The sequence below is a fragment of the Ptychodera flava genome, chromosome 17 (assembly GCF_041260155.1).
Source record: "Ptychodera flava strain L36383 chromosome 17, AS_Pfla_20210202, whole genome shotgun sequence".
Taxonomy (NCBI): Eukaryota; Metazoa; Hemichordata; class Enteropneusta; family Ptychoderidae; genus Ptychodera; species Ptychodera flava.
This window is the reverse complement of record NC_091944.1, coordinates 22,730,442-22,753,202: the sequence shown is the minus strand read 5'-3', so window position 1 is coordinate 22,753,202 and position 22,761 is coordinate 22,730,442. Positions and strand designations below refer to the sequence as shown.

The 22,761-nt window shown below is 39.2% G+C and overlaps 2 protein-coding genes across 3 annotated transcripts in view; both read right to left on the bottom strand.

Moving 5' to 3' along the window:
- The window catches only part of LOC139115812 (solute carrier organic anion transporter family member 3A1-like), a 42,541-nt gene that overhangs the window by 2,996 nt on the left and 16,784 nt on the right, over window positions 1–22,761 (bottom strand). The window contains exons 6-9 of one of the 2 annotated variants that reach the window (XM_070678183.1): window positions 19,797–19,932; window positions 18,955–19,154; window positions 18,570–18,634; window positions 16,140–17,600 (exon numbers count right to left, since the gene is read on the bottom strand). In XM_070678183.1, coding sequence (XP_070534284.1) covers window positions 17,344–17,600; window positions 18,570–18,634; window positions 18,955–19,154; window positions 19,797–19,932 — 658 coding nt within the window. In that variant the 3' untranslated portion in view covers window positions 16,140–17,343. Of the gene's footprint in view, window positions 1–16,139; window positions 17,601–18,569; window positions 18,635–18,954; window positions 19,155–19,796; window positions 19,933–22,761 lie in introns of those variants that run through there. The other variant, XM_070678184.1, reaches the window with a different exon arrangement.
- Window positions 622–11,937, bottom strand: LOC139116567 (solute carrier organic anion transporter family member 3A1-like). Its single transcript, XM_070679163.1, has 5 exons — window positions 11,787–11,937; window positions 4,808–5,589; window positions 3,633–3,944; window positions 2,979–3,143; window positions 622–824 (listed from the first exon to the last, which is right to left on the bottom strand). The coding sequence occupies exons 2-5, from the start codon at window positions 5,583–5,585 to the stop codon at window positions 622–624; spliced, it is 1,458 nt and encodes a 485-aa protein (XP_070535264.1). The 5' UTR covers window positions 5,586–5,589; window positions 11,787–11,937.

Below are 22,761 nucleotides of genomic sequence, written 5' to 3'. Positions count from 1 at the left end.
GTCATCCACGCCACAAACTGGGTCGAACACAGAGGGCGTACATCCGCAGTTTGAATTACAATCGCTGTCCAAACTCCTCTCCGTCAGATCAGAGCTATCGATGAAAATAAAAGCAGGACGACTATATTAGGGTGTCAAATACCTGCAATGATGTTGAAGTGAACGAATCGCTTTGTTTGAGCTTTTTTTCGTCAGTCGATTGTAAAACAACCATATTAAAGCCTCGACTACCAACTATGCAATACATGCATCGATCCACTACACTGACTGTATCAGGCAAGGCAGATAGCTATTATCAATCGTTCTTAGGATGGCAGTCTATCCTTTGTTCCTTCTATCGTCTCCTTCTTCAACCTTCTTCTCCGTAACATTTTGAACCGTCATGTGTCCCTGTATATTGCCACTTGTGATGTTGCCGACAGGCGCGTGCGCAAACCTTACCAACACTTTGGCAACCTTTGCTACAAACGATAGGTTTGACTGTTTGACTGTTTGACTGTTAGACCCGGCACTTTCTATATACCGGGTGATGAGTGCTTTTTGAAAAATATAAAATGTATCTGGGAAGAAGTTTTGGCTTTTCACTTTAAAGGATAGTATAGTTTAAATTAAAATATGCATTTACCCTCCTCCGTAGGGTAGAGTGATACCAGCGAAGCTCTCTTGCTCACAGCCCAAGAACAGCATCGGAACGGAAAGGAGAAGTGAAATGGCTCCGAATATTACCATTATTTTGCCGTGGTCAGCGAGACTTGGTTTCTTCCTTCGCAAGTAAAACCCTCCGATGAGAACGCCAAGGGTAACTGAAGCGGCAATACATATGCCTGTAGGAAAAGTATTGAATGAACGCGGTGGTTATTAATCCGTCCGTGGGGACTTATAGATTGGGTCATGTCCGTCCGTGCGTGCGTCCGTCTGTGGGTGCGTCCGTTCACGCAGATATCTCAGACATGCCCTGGTCAATTTCTTTCAAACTTTACACAAGGATAGTACCCTACCCAATACAGATGCACGTCGATTTGTTTAACAATGTGATCAAATTTGGCCGTGTTAGAGGACTTTTTAATTTACACCTCCATAGACTCCCATGTCTAAGACAGTTCTCCATAGACTTCCAAGTATAAGGCAGTTCTCCATAGACTCCCATGTACAAGGCAGTTCTCCATAGACTCCCATGTATAAGTCAGTTCTCAATAGACTCCCATGTATATGGCCAAGAAAAATAAAAATTTAGTTTCTCATCGTATTCATATTGCAAAAAGGATTCAGTGACACAGTTTTTAGTCCCCACGGATGAAGTCCAGGGGGCTTATAAATTGGGTCATGTCCGTCCGTTCGTCCATCCATGAGTCCATCCGTTCACGCAGATATCTCAGACATTTGACCTCGGTGACCTTTGACCTCAAATATACATATTTGTCCATAACTCAGTAACCACAAGTGCTACACCCTTCATATATGGTATGATGGGACACCTTATGACGCCACATATTGTACCTCATTAATTATGCGCATTGAGCGAGCCAATAGAGCTTGAGGTCTGATTTTTGGTATATAGGGATAACTTAGCAATACAATTTTTTTGACAAATGTCACGTGACCTCAATGACCTTTGACCTCAAATATACATATTTGTCCATAACTCAGTAACCACAAGTGCTACACCCTTCATGTATGGTATGATGGGAAACCTTATGACGCCACATATTGTACCTCATTAAATATGCGCATATCTAATTCTGAGTAAGCCAAAAGAGCTGGATGTCTGATTTTTGGTATATAGGGATAACTATAGGATAGAAATTTTTTGACAAAATGTCATGTGACCTCGATGACCTTTTACCAAAAATATACGTTTATGTCAATAAATAAGTAACCACAAGTGCTATGTCCTTTATATTTAGTAGGATGGGAGACCTTATGACAACACACGCTTTACCTCATTATTATGTACATATCTAATTCTGGGCAAGCGAATAGAGTTAGAGGTCTGATTTTGGCATATAGGGATTAATTAGCAATACAATTTTTTTTCAAAATGTCACGTGACCTCGATGACCTTTGACCTTGATTATACATATATATGCATAACTCAGTAACCACAAGTTCTATACCCTTCAATTTTGATAGGATATTAGACCTTAAGATGTCACATCTTGTACCTCATTTATTATGCGCATATGTATTTCTTGGCTGGCCAATACAGCTAGAGGTCTGATCTTTTTTCCCGATTTAGAACCATAACTTAGACATGCCTCATGTGTTTCAAATTGGGAACAACGACATAGACCTATGTGCCCATAGATCTCAACATATACACTCCAGTGATACTTCTTAACGACCACATTTCCCTGCCCCATCAAGACTAATACTCCTATTACAAGTGGGGACTATGTCATTGTCAATGACTTGTTATCTATGTATTGCGCATGTGCGTAGAATAAGAAAGTTAGCAGGCTCATACCGGGACAGGGTTTAAGAAAATGGCAAGTCAGAACGTCATGTGTCCAAAATGTTCTCGCACCATCATAACTATGTGGTCTGAATGAATAAGCTTGTCGACTATTTTGCAAAGTGCCAGTGAAGGTGTTTCGACAGATTATATGCAAGAGGGCGCCTACATCATACTCACAGAATGGACCTGTGTACTTGTTACGTCTGTGCAGCAGTGAATGCACTAACTTTTTCCTATACACTCGATTTAAACCAAAGAGAAGGTCACTCTTTTCAGAGATTGTATGTGGAAAAAGACCTCAAAAGGGGCCGTAAACCCATCGATACTGACAAATTGTTGTAGTAGCCTGAGGTGTTTTCAAAACATGTAAATATTATCAATTTTAAGGAAAGTGCGAACTTTTGCCGTCTCTGGCAGAAATAAAAAGGATCATTTTATCAACGTAAACTCATCAGATCAAAAAGGTATAAGCAGAAACTATAGATCCAATGGCTTTAACTATGCAACCATTGTGTTGACCCACCTGTGAGATTTGCAGCAAGTGTCGCAGTCACTCGGAACTGTTCCTCCAAGTACTTGGTGAGAAATACGGTGGTAGCGCTGACGATGGCGGCGTCCACCGAGCTGCCGATAGAAACCGTCATGAAGGCAACATTCACAAACAGACGACGTGTGGCACTTGGAAATTCTGAAGTAATAATGACGACCGACGTGAGAATTAAGATAGAAAGTTGTAAAGGCAGTGTCTAATTTAAGATATTACGTGAAAATGCAAAGCGCCTATATTTAGAGATGTTGGGGTTCAGTAATTTATTCAGGCCTAATAGCGCTAAATCAAAACATGCGAGACACCATTTCTTCTATAACCGCTTCCATCAATATCCAGAGCCTAAGTATGTATGTATCTATGTATGTATGTGATTATGTATGTAATTAGGTATGTATGTAATTAGGTAATTATTGTATGTATGTATGTATAGATATATATATATATATATATATATATATATATATATATATATATATATACGTATACACAAACATATGTGTATGTATGTATGTATGTGTGTGTGTGTGTGTGTGGGGGGTGTGGTGTGGTGTGTGGGTGTGTGTGTGTGTGTATGTGTGAAAAGTTGTATATCACTTTCTTACAACAGACCTTCTTTTGATGACTGACCTTTAATCCGAGAAATTATTTCTCTCCCAATCTCTTCTTCAGACTTTTCTTCCTTATTTTCTTTTCCCAGTTTCACATCCTTGGGATTGGGCAGTCTCTTCGGCAGCAGGAGGAAAGGTATGGCGGAGAAAAAGACCAAAATACCGTCGACGAGGTATCCCATCCACCACGCTCCGACCCAGCGAGCGTCGTCGGGGGTAAGCTCTATCTCGCCGGCGTCCATGGTGTTGACGTCGACGTAGTAACTGACGAAGAGGGAAGCAAATGGGAAACCGACGACAGTTCCCAGTGGGTACATCGCATACAGAATCCCTGTGTTAAGATAATATAGGATAATATAGCTATGTTTAGTGTCTTTAAGCCCACGTTTGGCACCCATCCAAGACCGACAAACGTTTATAACCCGTCTCCACAACTTGACAACGTGTTACAAAACTGAGAGAAGTTCAGTGCAACGTTTTAAATGATATTAATTCGCCATGCAATAAAATTCCATCCCCTTAATTACATTATCTCAGGAATTAGAAAAATTCCACGTTATCAGCTACAACACTTTTCATGGACACGTTATACCGATCACGGGTACGTCGGACAGTAGGACTAGCGTTCAAGGAGTAATTTCACTTGAAATGAGTTTATTTGTCAAACGCTGAAAATTTGCATCATTATAATCGTGCCCTTGACACGAAAGACTGGTGTGGCGCTATCCGATCATAACAACAGGACATCCTCTCAAGTTGCTTCAAACATACGCAATGTAATACTTCTGTTTACGTTTTCGCGGAGGTTCATCTATGTTTGATAGTTTCTTTTCCTGATAATCCATAACATCACTAAATACAAGAACAGAACCATTTCCCTTGGTAATTCTCTCTTGACTTTCAATTACTGTGTGTTCCTTGCAGTCACATCAACACAGGGGGCACTGTGAATTGCTCAAGGTTGCCTTTTTAAGTTAACTCCATTATGTTTGAATACCTTGTAAAGGACCTAAAGCTTTTTTCGTTTGAAAGAAAAACGTAAATTCGGTAATCAATTTTAGGCGTCACCAGTCTTACAAGTTTCGGAGAATTTTTTTCACATTTTCACTTCGTAACGAAGTTTTTAGGAGCAATTTGGTTTTAGTGATTTAGTTAAAACTTCTCGAGGAATTATTAATTGGGATAATTACATACCAAAATACATAGGAGCCTTCTTTCGCACCAGATGATCGTCTATGTAGGCTATCCCAAGGGTCAGAATTGGTGAAAATCCTGCACCAATCATGGCGTGTCCAACCAGTAAGATAATGATGGTGTCTCGCTTTTGGGAACTCAAGCTACCCCCTTCTGCCGCATCACAGTCAGACTCGGGTGATGCGCTGCCATTGGTTCGTAGCACGCAGAGGCCGTCCGCATCGGAGACATTCCCGGATGTATCACCCGCCTGCCCGTAGTCATATGGACCGTATATGAAGTGTACGCTCGCCACGAGTAGGGTGCCAAAGGCCGCAAAGACGATGCCGAACCCAATCCAGCGCGGTCGATGGCTGTTTTTGCCCCCACCGAAGTATGTGACTAAGACGACAGCGACCATGGTAGCGATGTCAAACATGGTCACATTCAGACCGATGATGTAGCTCGGGAGGCCGTACCGTATCTGAATGCTAGTGATACCGGCAGCAAACACTCCCCAGAAGAAGGTGTACAGAAATGCGGCCACGTTAAGCAAAACGAAGGCGACGTTCACATTAGCAAAACACTGAAGACACTGAGGTTTGACCTTCCAAAATCCACACTTCTGATCATCGTGAATCGCCGTCTCATCGGGATCAAACTCATGTTTGTTATTGCTGGACACATGGAGGTAGGAGGTAGAAGAATGATCTCTTTCTACCTCCATGCTGGGCATCGCCTCGTCAGCGTTGATGGCATGCTCATAACCTTCTTCCTTTTGGGTCTTTTCCGATGTCATTGTCCTGAGAGAGAGAGAGAGAGAGAGAGAGAGAGAGAGAGAGAGAGAGAGAGAGAGAGAGAGAGGGAGGGAGAGAGAGAGAGAGAGAGTCTTTATATTTTCATGATAACAAACTATTTGCATAAACTAAATGGCCGCGTTCTATGGACAGCATTAAAAAAGGATCATACAGTGTTCCCGTGTACAAATCAATAGTTGACCATTTTTCGGATATTATCTGGTCAGCTGCTCTAGTGTGGACTCATTTTAACACTTGTAGAGTAAATGTCAGAAGTTTTCATCGTTTCTGTGAAAATCGAAAAAGTACTTTTTCCCATAGAGTTGTTACTCAGTAAAGCAGCCATCTTGAATTTCAAAAATGTCAAAAATCGGTAAATTTTAGATTATATATCTATCATCCAATAACTTGCACGTTTACCCTCATGGTAAGTATTGATTATAAACGATTAAAATTTCCTCGGGCAAAGTGCAAATCAAAAACTGAATCAGTTTTCTAAGTCGCATATTTACATGATTGATTCTTCAAAGTCTCTGTGGAAACGTTACGAGTATGCTTTTCAAGTTCCAACAATAAATAAGTAACATAGGACATCAACAAACACATATCGCTTACACTTGTTACTTGCGATTCATGTGAAAGACTTTGATGCACAAAACCTATTCCAATTAACGAGTAGATCCTGCTGTTCCCTTCAGTTTAGGTAGTAAGCGCGCGAAAATGAATGATTTAAACTCTTGCTCAAAATGTTCACAATGAAATTTTCAACCATAAAAATTCAGGGCCAATGAGTAGATTTTGGTAATAGAGAAACAAATTCCCTGACATCTACCTATATTTGAAATTCAAATTCAAAATGGCAGTCATCCCTTTATTAACTCGAGGGAAAATGAAAATCTCGATTTTTCATAAAATAAGACGGTAAAAGGTTTTCGGCAAGACTGAAGGTTAGGGGACACGGATAAATTTTGTTTGAAATATTAGTAACATAGAGAGTCTACTCCAGTGTATTGTTTAGAGCCTCTAAGAAGATCGATTTTATTTCGCTACCAAAGGTATGTCCACTGGTCTTAGGGAGCGTTCAATTATTACGACCGAGGGTGGGCCTGCAAAATCCAAAGGGGTCACCAGAAATTTGATAACTGCAAAGGGGGCCATGTATTTTTCAAACAGCACAGAGAAGGTCACTTTATTTTCCTAATTCTCCGTTTCGTCAAAAAACAGTTTCAGTGTATTCAAAATATTCTGGGAAGTAAAAATGATTCGCTGCATGACTTCTTTCTCTGAAGTCATTAAACTGTAAATCTGAATAAAGGTATTATTATCTGTCATATGAACATCCTATCTTGGCAACTCTGAGACTTGTCTTCTTGTAAATTGAGCTCACTGAGAGCAATGAACAATTACTTACAAATTAGAGATACAGCAAGTTTTGTCAGGGAAAATATTTAACAGTTACCAGTAGACTGGTATGAAACGTAAAATAATACTTATAGGTGAAATTCCAATATCACAATTGTTGTCAACATCTGAACTTTCAAACACCCTATTTGAATGAAGTACATTTGTATCAATTGTCAAACACCTATAAATACACAGATTTAATTAGTTTAGCATTGTAAATAAATTTTTCATAGTTTTCTCATAGACTCCAACTTAGTGAATCAACATTTCGGTGAATTTCCAAAATCCAATTTCTTGCTCACACATCCACTTTTAACCAACCTAGTCTAATCAACTACTTTAAAATGAATTATCAAATATCTATAAATACACATATTTAGCTGGTTTAGTATTGGAAAAAAATTATTCATAGTTTCCTCATAGACTACCATGTGTAGTGAATCTACTTTTTGGCAAAATTCCAAAATCCAATTTCTTGCACACACATCCACTTGTAACCACACTAGTCTAATTAAGTACATTAAGTACATTGCTAATTTTGTACTGAAATGATATTTAATATATTTCTCATAAACTACTTTTTTATAGAAAATCAACCTTATCAATAAAATCCAGATATCAAATTTTTGTACACAAACGCACCTTTTACCTGCCACTGCAAGCAAAGTACATTTACATGAATCATCAAACATATGTAAATGAACAGATATAGATTGTTTTTTATAGGAAAATGTTAACAGTTTGCCCAATGAACTCCTGTATATTATGATTTGATATTTTAGGACGACGCACTATATCATCCACATTTGTCTTCTAATAGTTACGCAAAAAATGGTGACTCTCCCCAAAGGAGAGGCATGCATGAAATTTCTTGACCCTTCAAAAAAGCCTCACGCAAAATAAATGCGACCCACCTGTAATTTCTGCCCAATCCTTTTTAGGGGGGATTTCAAAAGTTATAGCTTATCAGAAGGGGAGATTTGGATTAACGCATCATGAGTTTGTTAGGAGGGTCATTTGAAAAAATCTGATAAATTTGTTTTGGCTTCTATTGCCCCCCCCCCCTCAAGAGGTGTTTGTGTGCGCCGCTTTACTCAAGCAAATGTGGGAGGGTGTCATGAGATTTTTCTCATCTTAAAAGGGCAGTTCATCAATGTTTTTGTGCAGTGGGTATGGGGCTCACTTATTTTGACTGATGCACAGGAAGATTTTAACCGGCCCACCCCCGGTCATAATAACTGAACGCTCCCTTAAGTCGTCCATTTTTTTCGTACTCCAATAGCTTTAAAATAAACTCCCACAAACGGTAGTCCAGGAAAGTATTGAAAGAGAGTCCGAATATCTGTCCTTGCAATGCATTCTCACTTAAAGGTATACTGTCACCTGTTCCAATTTTCCACAGTTACCATGGAAAGAGAAAATCTAACCAATCACAGATTTTAAGCGAGTGGCCACCTTTTAAAAACAGCGCCCTCGTATGGGCATTTTGAATACCAAGGAAAGCCCCTTTGACCATATATGGGCATATTTAGATTACAAGTGACTGTGTATCCTTAAATACAGAAGTCAATTTTGATTCTATATACCGCACACCCTTTCCTTTGCACTTTTGTGCAACCCTCTTTTACTTTTCCAAATGCTCTCCTTTCGCTGCAATGACCTAGCGTTAAGAAAAAAATGTGTCTGGGTCATACTTAGGTCACAACATATTCTCAAGCCGTAAGATGTGTTAATGTCTTGAACGTACTACGAACCCGATGTGCACAAAGACGTGAGCCCAGACAATGCACATTCTCAATGAGCTTTACTAAACTTTCCTCATGTGGTACCAAGACAATCCATTGTGGTGATACCAGAGAAAGTCTTCTCTTCATGGCGTCACGGCTGATGTGTACAACTCAATTCAAAACAGGGGATCATCGGTGTGTGACGTTTCGCGATCGCGACCTCAATCAATCAAAGCTATTTGTTGTGTTCGTGTCATTGTGTGATTTTGCGAGCAACTACTCTTCAGGGTGACATTGATTATCGTTTTCTGTTGTCCCGAGAAGAGTGTGTAGGTTCACAGTACGTGATTGTAACGTTTGTAACGCACGTATTTTGATTAATGGTGAAGATAGTCACATCAGACATAAATGTGAAAATAAAATGTAGAAATTCCAAATGTCGCCCTTTGCTGTTCGGAATGTGTATGATATTCAAAGGAATCGTTCGACGGACGCTCTGGTTAAAAATAACACTTTTATGAGTATATTCTACGTCGATTTATATTCGACATCCGATCATGCAACTGGACTAAATGGTTATACGTACCATATCGCCAATCATTGTTTATTTAGTGCGTAATCTGGAAGTACATGTTAGTGAATGGAACAACAAATGTTATTTTTAATGAACGATCATCAATTGGAGGGTGTGCTCTTATATTTTGTACATGTACATAAAATTTGGTGCTGAATCGTTTCGACATTTTTGTTAAACAGGATCAACAGCGCGGGCAAATGGCACGAGGTTTATCCCGTTTCTATGAGTGGATAATCTGGTTTTCTATCACCGGTCCCCTTCGGTTTTAAAGGCAAATTGAGTTGCCGAGAAATTTATTTAAACTTGGACTCAAAAGTCCCCGAGGACTTCATATAAATTCGTGCGCAGATTTCTTGTCTTTCAACGACAATGATCGACCTCTCGTCTTGTAACTCAAAATAGTGGCAACAAGTTATTTAGAAACGTGCCGCAAAGATGAATATGGGTCACGTCTAGGTTCCTAAAATACGTTGTAATGTCGAGCAAATCTCTCTCTCTCTCTCTCTCTCTCTCTCTCTCTCTCTCTCTCTCTCTCTCTCTCTCTCTCCTCTCTCTCTCTCTCTCTCACACACACACTCTCTCTCTCTCTCGCCTCCTCTCTCTCTCTCTCTCTCTCTCACTCTCTCTCTCTCTCTCTTCTCTCTCTCTCTCTCTCCCTCTCTCCTCTCTCTCTCTCTCTCAGAGGACAGAGGGATAGGTGTCCAATGATATAGCTTTCGTGCGCCAAAGTCTTCTATGTGAACTGCAAGTACCTAGTTTAAGCGATATAAGAGTATGTTGCTGTCCTATGTTACCATTGGTCTGAAAGCTGTCAACCATTTACTTGTTTGCTGGTACACAAGGGACACTGTATGACGTAAATGCGGTGTACAAAACGTAATCCTATAGTTTATGCAAATAAGTTGTTTACAAGTAATAGTTCCTATGAGATTGCAAAGGAGAACACTCACTACAATATAAAGACCTATCTCTCTCCCTCCCCCTCTCTCTCTCTCTCTCTCTCTCTCTCTCTCTCTCTCTCTCTCTCTCTCTCTCTCTCTCTCTCTCTCTCTCTCTGACGATAACATGTAACATGATCGAAATATTGAAGTGATGTTGGTTTAATCAGCAAATTTAAGCAAATCTATTTTTCTTTTTTTTTCTTTTTTTTTTGCGATTTACTTGTTTTTATGGGTACTATGTAATATAGGGCACCTACCATTTGTGATAAATTTGAACAGTTAAAAGATCCAATCCTCTACATTAGTTCGAATCGGTTTTTGTGTAGAAACATCGCACACATCGGTACGTGTGTGTACATGTACATATGCGCGTGTGTATGAATGAACATGCGTATATGCCTGTTACAATATAACGTATGCACATTTGAAATCATGGCAATGTTCATACATACGTTTACATCTATGCGTATTGTACTGTGCATACTCAACCCATTTTTTTTTACTTTAAAACGTATTTGAAATTGTAAACTAATAATTTTACATTCGGCGCCTCAAATCGCAAGAAAAGTCGAAATTAACCATGTATAAAATACGGAACATATTGAAGGCGTATAGGGTATTACAAGTAGTCAGAATCACTATGTCTCAATCTGATATCGGTAAGCCTGTTCATCCTGTCAGAAATGCTGAATATGTCTGCCATATGATATGGTGTGTCGTGTCTCATATATTAGGAAAATCATCTAAGACACGAAGAAATCGTCAAGGACTTTCGCAACCGTCATAGTGATTCTAGGCGTGGCATTACTTTGGTTCACCATTATGACAAAGCAGCATTTTAATTACGTCTGAGCGGAATTACATGACCATGTCGAATTGTAAAAATGTATTTCAAAATATTAAAGGCACATCGCCCTTTGCTTCCATCCTAGTCCTAATGCAGTGTTATTTTTGAGTGATCTAGATGTAATTTAGACAGCAAAAATGGATAGTTGTAGGCATGTTTGTCCGTAACCCACTTTTACGGGGTGCTTCGGCTGCAATAAGATGGTTCTGTTTACAACTTTTTTCTTTGTCGTGCCATGTGTTCTCGATACTTGTGACCATTACTTAGATTTCTGAAATTTCAGAGTTATTCCTACATTGTCTCTTCTTTATGTATAAGGTTCAGGTATGTGTGTATAGCTTTCTTCTAAAGAACTGCACACATTACGGGTCTTGACCCTTACTGTTTGTTAAGGTCTGATTTCAGTACAATACAGGCGGCTGGCCGCTCGTGCGAATAGGCGATAGTGCGGCAGTAAACTTAAAGAAAGAATCTGCGACACTATCGTTGAAATGTTACTTGTCGACAGTTTTTGGCGCAGATTCGTGACACATTTTGATCTTGAGCATAAGTAGTGACTTTTTTATGAAACTTCTTGGCGCGTCGCCATGTCACTACTGATAGCGTGAGTCAGACGAAGGGCACCTTGCGTCTGGTTTAGCCAAGCCCGTGCTCTACATGTTGACACCCAACTCCTCAGAGAGAATTTGATAGAAAGAATATCTTACCCAACTTGTGTAAGAAGTCTTCCGGATATGTCAGATTGCTGTGCGACCGAAACGTGTTCACGTCTTGCAATTGGTCCGTGGCTTGTAAAAGTTTCAAACGCCAATGTTTAATACAGTTCCCAACAACGTCCTTTTCACCTAGCCTGAACTTTCACATAACTTCCTCTGTCAGTCGGGTACATTAAAAGGAGTGGGGTCGTCCCGTCTGCGGCTGCGCGACTTTCTTGTTCAAATATTGCCTCTTCCCAGAAATTAGTGATGAATGTCGATTGCGTCCCTTCGTTTATGTACAGCTGCTGTGGCCGCGGTCACCAATTTCAGCACAGTTGCCATTTTAAATTTCGGATATGCACATAGGCTGTTTGGATATGTTGTACATTGTTGCAGACCTGTTGTATGGTCCCATACGCACAGCCACAAAGGGGACAACCCCCTTCCTTTAAAGTATGATAGCAAGGTGACTTGGGTAAGCATGTGCATATGATGACCAATTTCAATTTTGCCAAAATGTTTTTATCAATCAGCCGGAAAACGACAGACTCAATCTATTATGCCAAAAAAAGTTTCGCTATACTATAGCCTGTTGACCGCAAATCACCTGGCAAACATGAAAATCCGAGACGATCCGAGACGAGCCGGGAAAACCGAGACCCTTCATACCGGGTGATTGGAAAACGGCTCTTTGCGCCCTCACACTCCGACACTCATTTGCTTGAAAGGGAAGGAATCCTTTGCTTCAACATCGTAGCAGTACGAAAAACATAATCCTGTGTATATTTTCTTGATGCAAATTTTGCACGAAGCATTGATAAGAGCAATTAAATCATGGCCTTCGTTTTTTAATGTTGCACTTATTCATTCACATGCTCTAGGTCATTTCATCTGCCATTTGTATATGAGCTGCACAAAGCTTGCCCATGAGCACCAAAAGATGATAAGAATGATGAGTGTGTTGGCGTTATAGTTCTAGTTTCCAAATATGTGTTCTATTATAATGAAAATTCACTTCACAAAGCTGTCACGGTGCCCTGCAGAGTTGTGTGCGTCGGCGCCGCCAGGTAAATGTGAAGGACAGTCATAAAAATACTGGGCTAGCACGTAGAGCACCCTGCTGAAACAGTGCCATATTATGTAACTCGTTTTGACGTATCATTGTAACATTTATTTTAACGATATTTACCCAAACTTACCGGTGAATATAATATCTAAACTGTTGATCTTGTGACACCCACGAGGAAATAAATGTTAGACTTTTAATTTGTTATTTAATTTTTCTCCAGACGATTCTATGCCGTGTCTGGTCAAGTATTGGACTTACACATGTCGACTTAGGGGGTCAGGTTGTCTCCGGCTCTTCTTTGGCCGTCTCGGGTTTTCATGTTTTCCAGATGACTTGCCGTCAATAGGCTATATATAATAGTAAACGGTCAATAGGCTGTATTAAAGTGTACCTTTTTAGGCATTATAAGGTGAGTCTGTTGTTTGCCGACTGATGGATGAAAATATTGGCAAAATTTAAATTGGTCATCATATGCGCATTATTCGACCACAGTTAGGATTTCGTGGTTTGCAAAATTTTATAGAGTTCGATTCAGCAAACTGGCCATGTATTTGAAGTGGAGACATTGCAGAGCCCGTTTGAAAATTTCCAAAGTGACGGAACCGGTCTGGAGAGATTGTCTTCCAAAGTTATTTGCGTCGGTCAAACCATGAGTTACGACTGACACTCTGACATCACTAAGGTGATAGCGTTTTGTCCGCTTACCACAATCCGCAAAGCAATTGAACATTCAGAGTTTAAAAGTGACAGTAGAAGAACGATTCGTCAATGTAGATACTCCCCTCTAGAGAATGCCATATTCACTGTAAACTCTAAGAGTATTCGGGTCATGAGGTCACTGAGCAGAATTTACGATTTCATCTAACCATGTTCAATGACCACTTCATCGTCAAGCTTATAGGAAAGTGGTTTTCACCTTATTACGCGAATCACAAAGGTGATTTTTCCCAGTTTTAATGGTATAAAATATACTACCCTTATAATAATGGTGTCTTATGTGCGCCTGCGGCTCGGAGGGATACGACCGCTACACGGGGAATCGCTCGTACTCGACGCAAAAAAACTCGTTCCGAATACGGCGGGATTATATATTTATTACATGCATGGACGCAGTTTTCCATGAATAAACCTTTCAGGAATGATATTTCACGCTAATTACTGGGAAAGAACGGTAGGGACAATTTTACAAGAATTCATGCGCTTGTGTTATACGGTCGTGGCTTGGTCACAGCTGACTTGATCGCGCTCAGCAGTGCAAGTCGAAGCTGCTCTTGAGCACACCGAAGCTGCTCTATGGCAAACAGCATCTCTCGTTTGGTTCTTCGGAATCAAGAGGAAATACGAAATAATATGGATTTTTAACGCAAGGTATTTATTTGGTACTTACTACAACATCAATCTGAGTGAAAATTCATTCATAACGTGCAAGCGGGACGTCGCGACATAAACACTCAGTCGCGGCTACCGAGAACCGAATTATTTTTGTCAGTGTTCGAACATCATTCAAAGAATTCTCGTTTGCAAACTTTGTATGAAATTTTCAAAATGACCAATTATTTTGTTTTACGAACTTATCAATTGTATATTTAAAATTTTTCGAACAAAATGAGCTTGTTGAAATATAATTAAGAACGGTGTTCGGCTCTGACTCAAAAATCGGTAAGACTACGAGCAACGAGTGTCTCTAAGCACAGACGACGGAAGGAACAGGGTAGAGTGACGTTATGTGATGCACAATATGCATGGACAATACAATATATAATGGACTGATGACCTTGTGAACACGTCGCTCTTGAAAAATAAAAGAGGCATTTCTTCTGATGTCTCTCACGTCCGGAGTATCGTCATTGCTGTCAGAGATGATCAACGCTCTTCGCTTCCACGGCTCGACTCGTTGACTGCCGCGGAAGCATTGATCGTGACGTTGAACTTGAAACCCGTCAATGTTGCTTCAGAAAACATTCTTGTTTTTGCAGGGATGATTGGAACGTGTGAGATGCCTTGGGTTATCGTCTTTGCTTATCATGCTGTTTGTTGGACATTAAGAGAGACTCTTTTGACAAGGTAGACAACACAAATCGGCAACATAGCGTATTAAAATGTTTAATAGTGAAGAAATCAAACGATTCATCGCAAAACAACGACGCAAGAAACAAATTCATAAAACTTCTTGTATCGACGGTAGTCAGTGTTTTACACATATATTTCGATATTCCATATTTCCTTATGCTTCATTACTCTCCCACTTTTGCGTTTCAGGTATTTGAAAATAAGTTCTGAACAGCTTATTTTTTGTTCATGATTAAAAGTAGTCCGAGTCCCATATCCACAACATGTGGAATATTGATTCATCGTAGTCATATAACTATGGTGTGACGTCATACTATATGGATAACTGGGTCTATGTATGTGATAAATTTATAGATAACCCCCTATAGAGTGGAATATTCACAGTTAACTTTAAGAGTATTCGGGTAATAAGGTCACTGAGCAGAAATTACGATTTCATCTAATCATGTTATATGACCATTTCATCGTCCAGCTTACAGGAAAGTGGTTTTCACCTTATTACGCGAATCACAAAGGTGATTTTTCCCAGTTTTAATGACATAAAAATATGCTTCCCTTATAATAATGGCTGCTTATGTGTCTAGCAATATCCAAAAGTTGATACCACGCAGCAAGAACGGCCGTTTGGTTTCTTTAACTCTTTAAAGGTTATAAGTGTCCTTTTCGCGCTTCCTTTCGTCAACAAGAAATTTACAAGGAGCAAACTGAACGCGCCTTGGGGACAGATAGTCGGACTCTCAAACTTTCGCAATTCTTTTCTGATATATACCAATTGTGGGGGTTCATTTTAAAGCACTTGGTGTAAGAAAACGTTTCACCGCTTAGTTTTTCGAAATTTTTATTTTGCTCAATAGAGTTAATACAGGGATGGCAGCCATTTTGAATTTAAAAGTCTGTATATCTTAGGTTATTTGTTTCTCTAGTTCCAAAATTTGTACGATGACCCCCGATTTTCATTCTTCATTTAGAAAGTGAATGGTTGAAAGATTTATTAAGGAAAGTTTGAGCAAAATTTAAGTCTTTCACTTTCGAGGCGAATACGACCTTAACATAAAATGATTTGCTTCATTATCACTATATAAATTATCGGTTATAGCCATGATAATCAAGTGTATCTGTCGCCTTTCTTCCACTTCAACATCGTCATCATCATCATCATCATCATCATCATCATCATCATCATCAACGACAGATTTCAACACATTTGGGAAATGGAGGGCTAGTACAAGACGTTTACAGAAAAATTAACATCCTGGTTTTTCACTGTTAAAAATAGACACAGGGATGACAGACAGATGAGCAGAGGAAGAGATGCACAAACTGGCATGACGTCACAGAAAAGTACTTCATTATACTGGTTTAGACGTTGTTCGTCCCAGGCGGTAATTTCAGCGATGGTTTTGTTCAACATCACGACGAAGCAGGCTGATCAAGAAGGAATTTAGGCTGATGTCTTGTGACCCGAAAGTGTAGAAAAGAGTTTTACTTTTAATTTATTTTTATTATATTATTATATTATTTATGAACCATCAGCTTACCCCAATTACAGGTCCATTTCATAAAGAAAAGATAAAAGATAAAAAATTACAGAAAAACAAGAAAATCTAACAGGACAACAATGGACAATGAAAACAAAACATTAACTAAAACAAAAAACAAAACATTTTCTAAAACAGACACAGAGGGCCAACAGGTAGGTAAAGGAAGGACGGAAATAGATTTGAAGTATTTGTTTACACTATGTGACTACAAAAACAAAATCTGTGTTCTAGATAGTTGTGTACATCTTTTTTTAAGTTAGATCTGGTTATCGTGTTGTTCGGTAGGTTGGTCAAATGTTGAAAAGCGGTAGGAAAACGTATCTGCCAATTTCAACCTCTCTCTCTCTCTCTCTCTCTCTCTCTCTCTCTCTCTCTCTCTCTCTCCTGTGAGTACCACGTATTTAGTTACGTTATAGTCTTGTGCTATATCACGGTGGGTCGAAACAGTACCTTCGTTCGAAACAAATGCACATCGAACAAATTCCGATTTATAGTATGAAACTTTGTCTACCTGTCCCGGTTGATACATCTCGATTGATACATTTCAAGATTTTTGTTTAAAAATCTTGAAAAGCGAGTCAATACCAGAAGAGCACGTGACAATATACGACAACATGGCCACTCTCTTGGAAATGAAGGTGATGTTTCATCTTCCCCGTGGTTTTATTCCAAGCGCCTTCCCCATCGTCCAAATTTCAAAACTGATTATACAGCTATTCATGATATATTAGAAGACGTTAGTAACAATTGTAGATTACAAAGTTTAAGTTTAAGTGTACACATATTTCACGCATATAACTAGTTTTCTTGAATATTTGTCGGCAATGGATTACCGTGAGTCGACGAAACTAAACTTAATTTTTTTCTCGTTTTTACAGGATTTACTCTAGTCGGTCCCTTTGTCAACGTCTTTCGTCTGCACATATTTCCCTCTTTTCTCGCCGTATTTCAGAGCAATCCAAGTCGCCGTAAACAAGAGCAGGGAGAGGAATTTCATGCCGACCGTGAACCCGATTACTTTGAAGCGGTAGTCCTTTAGGTCGTACAGCCAACAGGCGCCTCGATCGCCGCATGCATCCTCGTCCCAGAGTATACAAGCCGAGTCGATGATCAAACCCATGTAAAGAGGAGTTGGTATCCATCCTGTATTGAATAAATTACAGTTAGACATGATCGTCTCATAATAAGGCTGTATAGTGTTTTTAAATGGCAGGGGTTGTCTGAACTGCGCTCAAACTATTTGTCATAATGTACATCGTAAAATTTAAATGTTGCAGAATGTTGACGTGATGTTTTAAGATATAATGCATGAAATACGTTTTGGAACGGCAAACAAAAGAAGTTGTACATGCGCAGTTCGGTGGACCTCTTCCTTTTAGTAAATGAGACGTCGTAAAATCGGTTATAAAGAAAACACAAAGCACCATTGACAGAATTTTCGAGACTTCATCGGTTCCCGGTACCAGTTATCCTGGCGTTGTAGTTGTGTTTGTCGTACATAGTACCACTTAGAAAATTGCCATTGTTTGTGGTCTAAATTCTTAACGACATCTAGAAGCCCTGATACCAATTTTTAGCTCACGTGTTCACACACGTGAGCTAATGTCATAGTGATGTCTGTCTGTCTGTCTGTCTGTTCGTGTGTCTGTCTGTCTGTTCACGCGATAGCTCAAAAGCGCCTGAACAGATTCAAGTCAGATTTGGTAGACAGGTACCATATGCAAGAACTGATTAGATTTTGGTTAGTGCGGCTTGCATATAATGACATATCATTTTTTTCATATAATGGTTTCCCCATGGAGACAGTAATGACAGTGTCGACATATATCAATAAAATACTGCCCAAATTTCATGAAATCTGAGAACATTATGATGATACTGTGAGTGTCATGTCAATTATCTGCTCATTTGCATATCAATGAACTTTTGTAATTAGTGACATAACTCTGAAATTTCTGCTCCAAATTTGATGATGCATGCAATAAACATTGATCCGATATATATCTAATTGCACTTAGAAGCATTGGGCAGTGTCAAGTAAATAACTAGCTCATTTGCATATTTAATGAAGTTTTGTAATTAGTCATATAACTCCGAAAAAACTTCACTTACCTAGCAACTGCGTTATCATTTGTCTTATGCCGAGTGCAAATGGCTTGTCAGCTTCATCGACAGACCTTAAGGGGAAGAAAAATTAACTCTTAATAAAGAAGTGTAAGCTACCAGATATTGAGAATTTGGGTAAATGACAGTTTCGAAATACAACCATATTTTTCTATGACTGTGAGATACGGGTATACATCTGTAAACCCCGGCCGTAAACATAGCTCCACGAGATGTGTACCTTCCCATTTATACATCCACGCACCCATTCGTACATAAAAGCATACATTAATAAATTATGCAAAGTAGTGGAGCATGACGTGCATATGTTCGTTGTTAATCAAGTAGTAGTAGCTTACAAGTCTAGGGGCAAGAATACACAAGGTCGTCTCACCGTATAGCGACCAAAACGTCACACGTCAAAGGTACGCCGCTCGCAAAGCTGTACAAGAAGGCAATGACGACGAATGTGATCATGATGGTGTCGCATTTCGCTCCACACATTCCCGGAGAAACTTGAGGGCTACTCATCGTCGACGGGCTTGAAGAAATCACGGAAACGTCAGTTGCCACACAAGAACACTCAGTGAGGTTCTGGGTGAAAGAAACAGGCACACAATACAAATGTGTATCGTTTGAGTACGGAGTGAATTATACATTCAATTCGCGTATGCCCATTTATGAATTGATGGATGATATATTTTGTACTCTCTGATCTACACACAGCCTATATCCGTATTCATAATCATTTGAAAGCGGTAATGAATTTCGAAGTCTAAACTTTTCACACAAAAAATTGTCCCCAACCTTGCACTTAAGGTAGTATACGCCTCGAAAGTGAACGGCTTAAACTTTTGCTGAAACTTTCCTGAATGAAACTTTTTAACGATTGTCTTACCAAATCAACAATAAAAATCGGGGGTCACCATGCAAATTTTCCCAACATTTTGCGATATTTGAAATTCAAAATGGCCGCCATCCCTGTGTTAACTCTATTGGTGAAAATTAAATTTTGGATTTTTGAAAAACTAAGCCGGTAAAGGTTTTTCTTTCTCCAGGTAAGGAGCTTTAAAATGAGCCCCCACAGGAGGTAGATCAGAAAATAATTCTTAAAGTCCGACTAGCTGTCCCAGAGGCGCGCTCTACCTTAGTACGGATATTTCATAGGTATGTCTCATATCTGGTGAATGTTTTTAATGCCACACAAGGGCTGTCACAGATAAACTACGAACTTACTGTATCGACACAACTTGCGTAGCAAGGAGAGTAGTAGGTGACGTCATCTATGCCACAAACTGGGTTGAACACAGAGGGCGTACATCCGCAGTTGGAATTACAAACGCTGTCTAAATTCCTCTCAGTGAGATCAGAGCTATCGATGAAGATAAAAGTAGGACGACTATATTTGGGTATTAAAATACCTGCAATGATGTTGCAGTGTACAGACGAATCAATTCTTTTGAATGTTTTCACGTCAGTCAAGTGTAAAACAGCTATATTGAACATGAAACTACCAACCCGTCAAATATATATTTTGCATTTATCACTAGCTTTAGTATGAAAGCCCATAAGGGACATGTTTGAAGGCAAAAAATAAAAAAATTATCTTGTGCTCACGAGAAACTATCTCGTGATCACAAGATCTTTTCTTGTGCTCACGAGATATTTTCTTGTGATCACAAGATCTTTTCTTGTGCGCACGAGATCTTTTCTTGTGATCACAAGATCTTTTCTTGTGCGCACGAGATCGTTTCTTGTGATCGTAAGATCTTTTCTTGTGATCTCAAGATCTTTTCTTGTGATCTCAAGATCTTTTCTTGTGATCACAAGATAGTTTCTCGTGAGCACAAGATCTTTTCTCGTGCGCACGAGATCTTTCGCGTGAGCACAAGAAACTATCTCGTGAGCACAAGATAGTTTCTTGTGAGCACAAGATAATTTATCGTGCTTTTGTGGTTGGCCTAGGGAGTAAAATTCCAGGCCCTGCATTTTGCGGCCGTACAGTTTAAAATTTATGTATCTAAAGCTCAGAGGCAGTATATGACACTACAATTTCAAATCTCATGCCAATTATATAATAAACGGAATCAGCGATGTTTTTTATGATCTGATTTATACTCTAACTTGTCCAAAATTAGGTTTGGATGGCTTCTAAATTCGACTTGCCGAGATCAACAATAATGCTTTATCAATCACACAGTCAAGTACATTTACTGTTATTAGTTGATAGTACTCTATTCAGTAATATAATGTGCTACCAATATTTGTATATTTGTATTTTTGTATATTTATACTTTTACTTTGATCAATGTCAATTTTAAATTGTATTTGTTCATTTTTACACAATGTAAACTGATCGTATTGTATAGTGAACATTGAAAGTGTGATCAAATTAATTTAGCATTTATTTGTAATCCATAACTTACAAGAGATGAATAATTCAATGTTCAAGTTTATAATTGTCAACATTTTCATGGCCTAAGTTTTAACTTTATCCCTGATCCATCAACTTGGTGATTAGCTATTTGTTAAAAATCAAATTTTCAGAATTCTGTAAAATATTAGAATAGGTTGACACTGCAAGATCTTTTCTTGTGTGCACAAGATCTTTTCTTGTGATCACGAGGAACTATCTTGTGATCACAAAATCTTTTCTTGTGCTCTCAAGATCTTTTCTTGTGCTCACGAGAAACTATCTCGTGAGCACAAGATCTTTTCTCGTGAGCACAAGATCTTTTCTTGTGCTCTCAAGATCTTTTCTTGTGCTCTCAAGATCTTTTCTTGTGCGCACAAGAAAGTATCTCGTGAGCACAAGATCTTTTCTTGTGATCACAAGATCTTTTCTTGTGATCACGAGAAACTATCTCGTGAGCACGAGATCTTTTCTTGTGCTCTCAAAATCTTTTCTTGTGCTCATGAGAAACTATCTCGTGAGCACAAGATCTTTTCTTGTGCTCTCAAGATCTTTTCTTGTGCTCTCAAGATCTTTTCTTGTGCGCACGAGAAACTATCTCGTGAGCACAAGATCTTTTCTCGTGAGCACAAGATCTTTTCTTGTGCTCTCAAGATCTTTTCTTGTGCACACAAGATCTTTTCTTGTGATCACGAGAAACTATCTCGTGAGCACAAGATCTTTTCTTGTGCTCTCAAGATCTTTTCTTGTGCTCACGAGAAACTATCTCGTGAGCACAAGATCTTTTCTCGTGAGCACAAGATCTTTTCTTGTGCTCTCAAGATCTTTTCTTGTGCTCTTAAGATCTTTTCTTGTGCGCACAAGAAAGTATCTCGTGAGCACAAGATCTTTTCTTGTGATCACAAGATCTTTTCTTGTGATCACGAGAAACTATCTCGTGAGCACAAGATCTTTTCTTGTGCTCTCAAGATCTTTTCTTGTGCTCATGAGAAACTATCTCGTGAGCACAAGATCTTTTCTTGTGCTCTCAAAATCTTTTCTTGTGCTCATGAGAAACTATCTCGTGAGCACAAGATCTTTTCTTGTGCTCTCAAGATCTTTTCTTGTGCTCTCAAGATCTTTTCTTGTGCGCACGAGAAACTATCTCGTGAGCACAAGATCTTTCTTGTGAGCACAAGATCTTTTCTTGTGCTCTCAAGATCTTTTCTTGTGCACACAAGATCTTTTCTTGTGATCACGAGAAACTATCTCGTGAGCACAAGATCTTTTCTTGTGCTCTCAAGATCTTTTCTTGTGCTCACGAGAAACTATCTCGTGAGCACAAGATCTTTTCTCGTGAGCACAAGATCTTTTCTTGTGCTCTCAAGATCTTTTCTTGTGCTCTTAAGATCTTTTCTTGTGCGCACAAGAAAGTATCTCGTGAGCACAAGATCTTTTCTTGTGATCACAAGATCTTTTCTTGTGATCACGAGAAACTATCTCGTGAGCACGAGATCTTTTCTTGTGCTCTCAAAATCTTTTCTTGTGCTCATGAGAAACTATCTCGTGAGCACAAGATCTTTTCTTGTGCTCTCAAGATCTTTTCTTGTGCTCTCAAGATCTTTTCTTGTGCGCACGAGAAACTATCTCGTGAGCACAAGATCTTTTCTCGTGAGCACAAGATCTTTTCTTGTGCTCTCAAGATCTTTTCTTGTGCACACAAGATCTTTTCTTGTGATCACGAGAAACTATCTCGTGAGCACAAGATCTTTTCTTGTGCTCTCAAGATCTTTTCTTGTGCTCACGAGA